Source organism: Cajanus cajan, chromosome 7 (assembly GCF_000230855.2).
Source record: "Cajanus cajan strain Asha chromosome 7, NIPB_CcT2T_4, whole genome shotgun sequence".
NCBI lineage: Eukaryota > Viridiplantae > Streptophyta > Magnoliopsida > Fabales > Fabaceae > Cajanus > Cajanus cajan.
In genome coordinates this window covers 16,260,267-16,270,664 of record NC_138523.1, presented here as the reverse complement: position 1 = coordinate 16,270,664, position 10,398 = coordinate 16,260,267, and the positions used below count along the sequence as shown (strand labels likewise).

The 10,398-nt window shown below is 32.4% G+C and overlaps 1 protein-coding gene across 1 annotated transcript; it reads left to right on the top strand.

Moving 5' to 3' along the window:
* Positions 1-1,528: 1,528 nt before the first annotated feature.
* On the top strand, positions 1,529-2,813 carry LOC109818112 (uncharacterized). Its single transcript, XM_020383514.3, has one exon. It carries the CDS (start codon positions 1,681-1,683, stop codon positions 2,344-2,346), a length of 666 nt encoding a protein of 221 aa, XP_020239103.1. The 5' UTR covers positions 1,529-1,680; the 3' UTR covers positions 2,347-2,813.
* Positions 2,814-10,398: the final 7,585 nt, after the last annotated feature.

Genomic DNA, 10,398 nt, shown 5'->3' with positions numbered 1-10,398 from the left:
AAATAAGTTATCACAATATCCAAATCAACATTAATTTTACTTACAAAGAACTTTTTTAATTTAAAATATTAATTCTTTCAAAATTAATTTAAATTTTATGATAAAACTAATTTTACACTTAAAATTTTTTACCCTAAAAGTTAACTTAACCCTAAAATAATTAATATTTGAAGTTAAAAAAATTTCATGTTAGTAAAACTAATAGTAATTTGAATGCTAAGGTGACATATGTTAATAGTAAAAGTTAACAATATTAAAAAATTAAAAAAAAGTAAATTGAATTTAAAGGATTAAAATCAAGGAATTTTTTTAGGGATTAAAATCAAATAAAATCAATTTGTAGAGGACAAAAACATGTTTAACCATTATAAAACATAGAGATATTTGTATAGGATCACTCTTAAGATAATATCATCTTTGTACTATGAGACGATATTTTCAGGAAAATTACTATTTATTTTTTAATAATTTTATTGAAATATTTATTTTGTCTAGATAAATAATTAAAAATTTTATTTTCTACATTAATATATATTTTAAATTGAATGATAATTAAAATTATAAACTTTGACATGAAAGCATATTAATATCTGAATTACAATAAGACATGCTCTATTACAATTTTGTATATCTTTATCTAATATATTGTTATAATAATTTTCATATGCCTTTTTCTTTTACATTTTCTTTTCATCTCAATAGAATTTAGTGAAGTTTTCTTATTTAATAAAATATTTTTTTCCATACAATTGAAAAAATTAAACTAATTTAAGTATTAATCATAGCTTAATTATTTTTAAATTTAATAAAGAACTTCATCTTCTACTTAACCTATATCCACCCTAGTAAAAATACATTCCGAAATAAAATGACAGCAAAGGGAATTCTTAAACAGTTTTTCCTCTTTCCATTAATTTATTATAATAAAACTTTTTATAAACTTTTTAGAAGAACTCTTTCAAAAATAAATTACCCCTGAATGAAGCATCCTCTCATATTGAAACACATAACAATTTGGAAGAACACGAGCAGGAACAGCTCTTTCCAGATAAAAAGCAAACCCAAACACCTAAAAGCATATATATATGATTATAAAACTAATTATTTGCACCTTACTTGATCCCCAAGTCACACCCCATACCAATACAACAGAATCCCCGCGTCAACTCCCACAATACCCTACACTTACCATAAATGCATTATACGTCAATATCCAATTTAATTAAAACACAATCCACACAATTAAAATCCAACATACCCAATTTAAATACCACACCAAACAATTTTCACACCTTTATTTAATACTATAAACCGATAAAAAAAATAAGCAAAATTTTAAGATAGTCATTCTAAAATTTAATAAATCATCATTTATATAATTTTTAAAAAATATAATTATGAAATGAATAGTAATTTAGATGATTATGTAAAGTAACTTTATATCGGGAGTGGCGAGTTATTGATTTTAAATTAAATTCTGGTTAATTAGCATTATATTAGTAAAAAGTGAAAAGGCGAAAACACCCCTAACCGCCTCAGTATAATTTCAAAACTACACCTAAAACCCCACATCGGAACGCAACACCTTTCTCCCATTTGTACATAAAAAAAAGTGGTGTAAACCCTTTGATCGCTGAACACCACGCAAAGTCCCAAACGCGATTCGACGGAGAAGAAAAAATGATCGACCACGACGGAGGAAGCGCGTCGCTCGCCGTCGTCTACTACGACGGCAACCGCGAGATCAACGTCGGCACCGTCGCGCTCGACGCCTCGCTCAGCTTCAAGAGCCTCCTCTCGCTCCTCAGCCAGAGGATAGGGATCTCGCCGCACCAGTTCACCGTCTACCTCGCCGCCGCCGGCACCGACCGCAAGATTCCGGTCACCGCCAAGGTCAACCTCGCCGCCGTGCGCCGCGACGCCGCCGCGCACTACTTCTTCGTGAAGCGCTGCAAGCGCTCCAAGAAGGCTCCGAAGGACGCGAATCCGAAGAAGGTTCCGCCGGAGAAGGTCTTGCTGCTCCGCCGCGCCGCCGCCGCCGCCGGGGAGCCTCCGTTCAGGTCGGCGTTCGCGGCGCCGATTCTGGACCGCGCCGAGTACGAGAGAAGGATTCGGAATTTTCACATGGAGAGAGAGTCTTTTCTGATGAATATGAGCGTAGGAAGAGAAGCCGCCACCGCCGCCGCGGCGGCGGCGGCGGCGTGCGATGTTTGCTTGAAAGCGAAGACGAGCGGAGTTGACGACGGTTTTCACTTGTGCGTGCATGACGCGGTGACGGTAGGGTTCCGGTCGCCGGCGGGACCGATTTCGCGGCCGGCAAGGAATTCCGGCGAGAACGGTCCTTGATTTGGTGAGGCGGTTGCGTTTTGTTTTTTACTCTGAATTGTGCATAAAAGAAAAGAAGGGATAGTGATGAGGTGCGGGCGAGTATACGATAAGGTATACCATATACCGTGAAGTTATGTGTTTGACAATTAATTAATTAATTCTTAGGTGACTATACCCATAGTAGTATATAAACCCTAATGGGTTTTTAATTATTATTATTATGTGGGGTTTTTGTAGGAGTATTTAAATTTTAGTTTTGGGTTTGGTTTCTACTTGTGTAAGAGAAGATGGAGAATGGGGGAATTGATATGGTAGTGATTAGGGCCTTGTCAGTTTGTGAATGAATGAGGAATGAGAGGCATCAAATAAATGCTTCCTCTTCTTTTGGCATTGCATAATGCATGTTCATCTTTGCTTGGTAGTACCTCATAAAGATTGGAAATACATAATTGTTATCATGTTATGCTAGAAACTTCGTTTATTTAGACCCTATCTTGTTATAATAATAGTGGTGTGTTTGGTTTTTGCAAGCTTAATTTCTTTTTAAAGTGTTGTTTCTGAAGGGTCGCCCCGCACGTTATGGGGGAGATTTATCGTTTTAACTTTTCAAGTCTTTACTTTTTGACGTTGGTTCAATTAACTAAATTAAATTATTTTATAATTTGATTCGTTGTAAATTTAGTTGCGGTTTTAACAAGTATAGAAAATAATGGGAAGAGAGCGTGTGTGTCATATATATATATATATTTTAAAAAATACCTTTTTCACTCTAATTGTTTGCTGCAATTCAATTACCAGATTATTCAAATCCAATAACAATGACCATAATGATGAGTCGCTTTATTTTTCATTGAAACATCACTTGCTGGACTTTTTTCAAAACCTTACATTCCTCATTTATGCACATTTAGACTGTGAGGAACTTCATTTCTTCTTTTATAAGAGAAATTCTCTGGTACCACCGGTACAGTTATTTATATTTTATATTTTTAGTAATTTATTTAAATAATATTTATAATATTTTATTTTTTTAATTTTTAAATTATTTAATTATTTTATTTTTATTTTATATATTTTAATTTATTTATAATAATATTATTATATATTTAAATAGTTTAATTTTAATAATTTTTAAGTATATTTTTATTTTTTTATTTAAAATTTTTGAATTTTTATATTTTAATTTTAATAATTTTTTAAGTATATTTTTTATCTTTTTGTTTTAAATTTTTGAATTTCTATATTATAATTTTAATAATTTTTTATTTTTATTATTTATTAATTTTTTCTTTTTTTAATATTTTATAAAATTATTAAAATCTTATATTTTTAATTTCTATAATTTTATCTTACTTTTTATTTTATAAGTATAATTTAGATTATTCATTTTATAATTAAATTAATTTTTTTAAATCTTTTATGAGTTTACATAGAATAGTATTGAAATCTCTCGATCTTTGAAGGTACTATATAACTTCCCTTTTATAATTGTTATTTTAAGATTATTTTATTATTTTTTAAAATGATTTTGATGTTTTTTTATTACATTTTTTTATTTTTATTTTATGATAAATACATATTAATTGTAATGTTTAAATTAATTAAAAATTATATAAAATATGAGAGTATAATTGATAATATAACATGTTACTTTGAAATGTGAAAATAATAAGTAAAAAAAAATAATATTTTACTAAAATCTGAAAAAAAAAACGGAAGAAGTATTAAACAAATATTAAGAGAGTTTAGTTTACGCTCTTTAAATTAAAATAATGTATTAATAGGGTTGAGTTTTGATAGTTGGAGTTAATTTTTTACGGAAAGGTATTTATGTTCACGATGACGTTTAGGAAACAAAGAAAATTTTAATGAGAAGAGTTAGAAAACTAAAATTTCCAAATTATAATGAAAATTTCAATGAGGTAAAGTTATGTTAATTTCATTTATTTATTTAATATAATAAAAAAACTTTATTTATAAGTAATATTTATAAATATTTTTAAAAAATTTAATACCAATTAAATAAATTTTCATTATTAAAATTACGATTTTTAAGATTTATAATTTTTTATCAATCATGATTTTTATGTATGAAAAATATATTTCTTTTAACAAATGTCTCCTAGTGCCTAATAACTAGTTACTGTACAAAAAAAATCATTTCTGAAAAACAAAATTTAGAATCACGTATACTTTATTTATTAAATATAAAAATATGCGTAAGGTGACGCATACACATTAATACGGAATATATGCATTTTGTCATTTATTTTATTTTTGTTAGACGTTGATAGAAGTTATCACAATTCATTGAGGTCCACTCGTGATAACGGATTAGATAGTTTATACGAAGTTTTATATTTAAATTTTAAAGGTTAGGAAGTCTAATTTACTTAGTTGAAAAGAGTGCGTAAAATTGTTATAAATTCTTTAGTGCTATATTCAATTTTTATGAGTTTAAATTTTATTGTAACTATTGAATAAAAAAATACATTTAAATATTAGTATAAAAATAAAATTTTTCATCGATTGTAAAATAACTTATGTAAAATAAAATGTGGTGTTTTTTTTCTTCTTTTTTTCTAAATAAGTGTAACTATTCCACAATCTGTATGCAAATCATTTTAAAAATTAGTTCTAGAAATCATTTTTACCTTCACACTTTTGGTTCTTCCATTTTTTTTTTTTTCAGTGGCAACCACTCACTACTACCTCTGTTCACCTTTCAAGTGTCTTTACTCCACTTAATGGTGTTTGCAAGTCCTTCAGGGCCTCCGTTGTTGCTTTCGGACGTCCAAGGAAGGCAATTTGTCCTTCCACAAACTCCATTTTGGGTTGCTCAAGGTAAGTTTTCAATCCCTAATTTTTAGTTTTTTTGTTTCGTTTTCTACCTATTTGAGATTGTTTGAATGCTTTTGGTTGTTGGTTATATTAAATGTTCATTGTTTTTCAATTTTTTTTCCTGTTGATTATTATTAGTTAGGTTGCATTTGTATAGTTTTTTAGGTTGCTGATGAAGTGTTTAAGGTGCCTCTTAAATAACTTAGACTAAAACTTAGTTTTTTAGGAGGGACATTAGGTGTTTATCAAAATTCAGGCTAAAACGTTAGTTCAAGATTAGGTCTTTTAGTGATTAAAATTTAGTATCTTTTTATATAAATCACGAGTATTGTTTATTAAAGATAAACATGTTTAAGGTAAGTATGATTATTATAGATGACAAAGTTTTCGCTCTCTCGGAGTATTTAATGCAAATTCATTCTCAAAACTCAAATTTACTCTCATTTTGATTCCATGAGAATTGTTCCTGCACTACCTTAAGGAACAAAGTTCAAGGATTGGTGTAATACTATGGGAAATATTGTCTCAATAGAGTTCCTCCAATACCAAATCTTCTCCAACCTTTACAAGGCAACGTTGAGAGTTTTGGTGCCGTTCAACCTTAAAGACGTTGATCTATTTTAGATCTTACTCAGCTTGAGCCAGGCATTATGATCATTGAAGAAATATGGCCTACACTTGCTCATCCTATCCAGCCTCCTATATAAATTAAGTACCTAAGATATAAAAAATAGGTGAAGCCTCCCCACATTATTCTCTTTCCATAAGAGAAAATAAATGAGCATGTACCCATATGACTTTCCAAACTCGATCTAATGGTATCATTCCTTCTTGGAGACCTAATGTAGTCACTCTTGGTGTTATTTAGAATCAATGACCAAAGTTCTCTATTTCTCTTATTCTTGCCTTTATACCTGATGAATATGAAGTTGAAGAAGAAAATAAGTTACCTAAGTTCCTTATATGCCATGCTTATATGTTTTGCTTACTTTATTACTTATGCTTATAAGTTTTCACTTTGATTTGTGCATATGTATAACTATGATACATATAAGATAAGCTTTGTATGATTAGCATGTATGATAGCTTGTGATTGTTTATATCTTTTATCTTATGCTTATAAACATGCTATGAACTTTTAGATCGTCCAAAGCACCAACATTGAAAAATCTTTTCTAGAGAATAAGCGTCCAAAGCTCTTACCTATAAGTAGTTCTTCAAGGGTTAAAGACCTCATGTCATATGCTTATAAGAATGTTGTTGCCTTGGGTTCCTAAACTTTTGGTAGATTACCTAGGATTTTAAGATTATCCTTAGATTTAGTCAACTTTGAAGCTATATCACCCTTTCGTTGCATCAGGTCAGTCAACTTTAGAGCTTCATCCTTCCTCAAAACAAACACTCCACCAACTGTAATTGGTATAACATCTCTTGCTACACTTTCAACTAGAGTAACTTGCACCACACAATTCTTAACTAAATGGCCAAATAGTTATTCACCAAGTGAGGGCCAACACACTTGAAACACTTCATCTCATGGCTCCATCTTGAGGGGCCATCTGTGGTCACCTAATAATAGGACCCCTTAGAAACTTTGGAGGCCTATCGTAAAGCTTCCTCTGATGCCCTCATCTCTTATATATAGATGATCCTTCATAAGTCTTCACAACCCTACCACCTACCACCTGTCTCAAGTTTCTCAATTGTCTTGGCCTTCTCCACCAAAATTGGGAACTTAGTAATGGTCATAAGAACAACTATCTTTCTGACATCTCTAGGCCTCATTGACATGCTACCCTGCTATAGCCTTAAAAACTCTACCTCTTTAGTATATCTCGCACTTTTAGTGAAATATTTTCCAAGGAAGATTTCCTTGAAGACATTCCAAGTGATCACCCCACCACAGGCCAACAACATCTATTAGGCACCTTTTCACCAGTACTCAACTTCTCCAATTGGCATATAGAAACATAAGTAACCTTCTTATCCTCAGGACATGACATAACCGTAAAGATCTTCTCTATCTCATTGATCCACTAATCTATTAACTTTGAGTCAAACTCCCCTTTGAACTATGGAGGGTTAGGCATGGCAATCTAACCCGTCCCCGTGGGTACCCGCCCGAACCCGCCCCGATTTGGACGGGGAAAACCCGTGTTTATCGGGTTCGGGTTCGGGTTCGGGTTTTTCCCGATTGATAAAATCGGGGGCGGGGGCGGGGGCGGGGACGGGGATGTTAATACCCACCCCGCCCCCGCACCCATACCCGCCCCCGCCCCCGCCCTGCTTAATAATATAATTAAAAAATTATTTTTATATATATATAAACCAAAATTAAAAATATTTATATGTAAAAATTTATACTATTTTTCTTTTCTTTTATTTTTTTAAAATTATTCATATTTATTTAAAAGAAAAATAGAAGAAAAAAAAAATAGGAGCGGGGGCGGGGACGGGGCGGGGAAACTCGAACCCCGCCGGGGGCGGGGATGGGGACCTAGATTTTACCCCCGGCGGATATCGGGGGCGGGGGCGGGGGCTGTTTAAATTTGCGGGGGCGGGGGCGGGGAACGTAAAACCCTCCCCCGCCCCGCCTCGTTGCCATGCCTATGGAGGGTTACCCTTCTAAAACTTTGCTAGTCCCTTATACTCTAGATGAGCAACTCCTTTAGATAACTTAGCACCCGCCTTGCTCAACTCCACCTAAGGCAAAACAACATGTTGATGTTGAGCCATCATTGTTTGTTGTTACACTATTGCAACATTTTGCTAACTCATAACAATCACCATTATCTCCATGAACCTCACTATTTGGGCTTTATCAGAAAGAGGATGAGGATATCTAAGAGGTTTACTCACTATAATATATTGAGACCAATATACTATAACATATGATAACACCATCACAACTCATCAAAGAAACTTATAAACAACACAATAGAAACACAATAAGACCACCCCTACAGAGTGATGCCTAAACAACTTGAATAACTCTAATACCAAAAATTGTAATGACATGGCAAGCCACACATTGGTATAAAAACATAACCCAACATCTAAAGACAAGCATCGCAATGAAAAAACAAATAATCTATCCTAGGTTTATCATATAATATAAATCTAGTCAATATGCATGTACACAATATGTATATACTTGGGATCTCAATGATCAATTAGAACAAAAGTTGTAAAAAAGTCTTTGGTCATTGAATAGTAAAATAAAATCCCCTGATGAGGTTACAGTATCAAAATTTACAAATCTATATACAAACACCTACTACAAAACACTACTAAGCCAATCATACAACAAAACATCAAAGTTGAGAGACCAACCATCTCCAACCTTCATCATCCACTAGATGGTCATGATAATAACATTAGTCACTTAGGCAATTTTAACATTAATTAGGAAGGCTCAATACCACCAGTTGGGTTTAGAATAGTTTGGATACGACCTTACCACGACATTGATCTACAAAACCAAGCCCTCCAACATTAGGTCATGCAAACTCAACATTGAGGTCAATAAAACCAAACATGGACATTTAAATAACTAATATGAAGCGACTCACTCTATACTATTTTCACAACACCGTTTAAAGGATAATTAATGTTTTTCAGAAAAACACGCCCCCAACTTAGGCTACGTAGCACTAGGCTTCTAGAGATCCAATCACCTGGCTTCTCCTGTTGAACAACTCAACAAAAACATCTCGATTTATCATTCTCCTTTAAACCATTTTAAGTGCATTTCAAAAAGTAAAATGGATGAAGGGGATATGACCTTCCCAACATCAAGACACCAAACATTATACATGCATCTATAGAGATACACATATAGCAACATCATCATTAACATCACATAAAAAATGCCATATTATGCACAACTTAGCTCTCATCAACCTATCCTACACACAACTACACCAAATTCACCTGAAGGTAAAACAAGGGTTTTGTTGAGTGAGCCTGTTCTCACTGAGCGAGAATCTCACAACATTCAACTTTCTCTCAATGTTCCTCCCACAATTAAGCAAGCCTCTTTGCCTCAACCACCAACCATGACTAAGCAAGCTCCTCAACATGCCAACCTTACACCATTCTTGTTGAGCAATTTCCTTGTCATCAAGAGAGATCCTTAAAGTCTCTCAAGTTAGAGAAAAAATCTTGCTTAGTTGCTACTTATGGTTGAGTGATCCAAAGAAAGTGTCATCCAAGAGATCAAACTCATTGGGCGACCCATTATTAAGCGAGAGGATCATAAGCCTCATCGATTAGAGATCTAATGTTGCTTGATGAGACTGTTTTGTTGAGCGACCACAACATGTTCCAAAGCTAGCAACAAAAAGTTGTTGAGAAAGACCATCTCATTGAGTGACCCTCACCCTTGTTGTTGAGCAAAATAAGAAACCTAACACTTGGGCCTTCAACCTATAAAGGCTAGCTCAATGATGACCAACTCATTGAGTAAAAATACTTTGCACCTTTAAAGTGTAGGGCATTTTTAACCCTTTCTCCCATATACAAACCATTAAACATCACCTATACATCATCTAGATCATGATTCCAACTAGAAATAACACATGTAACAAAGTTTTGGGTACAAAATTAACAATTCAAAATTCACCATTGAACCTCCAAACCCCTAACTAGAGTTGTTGTCAAATTGGTCAGGCTATCCTAGCCCAACCTAACTTGCACAGACCAAATGTTGCTTTTAGGCTAGGCTGGACTAACCTATATTACTTTCAAGCTATTATATTTTGACCCAACCTACATTACAAGAAAATTTTCATATAGTGTCACTCACCCTACAATGACATAAAAATTGTCACTAAAAATTACTTTTACCTACATAATAAATATAATATATGTTAGTATATTGTTAAAAAGTATGGGTATAGGCTATAGTGACACACAAAATATGTTGTTAAATCTCATTCAAAATCAATGCTAAAATTGTGTGTAGCTATATGTCAAATAGATATATACCTATATATATTACACCTATAGTGACATTTTTTGTATGTCGGTATAAGTAACATTTCTTGTAGTGCTAGTCTATATTACAATAACTTTACTTTTTTTTAATTCTATATTTTTTATTTTTAAAGATGGTTGAAGGAAAAAAGAATATTACAACTCAAAACTTATGTTTCAATGTGTTATATTTTAATTTATGTTTTTTTAACAACTATAATTATTATTGAATTACTTTTTTTTTTTGTTTTC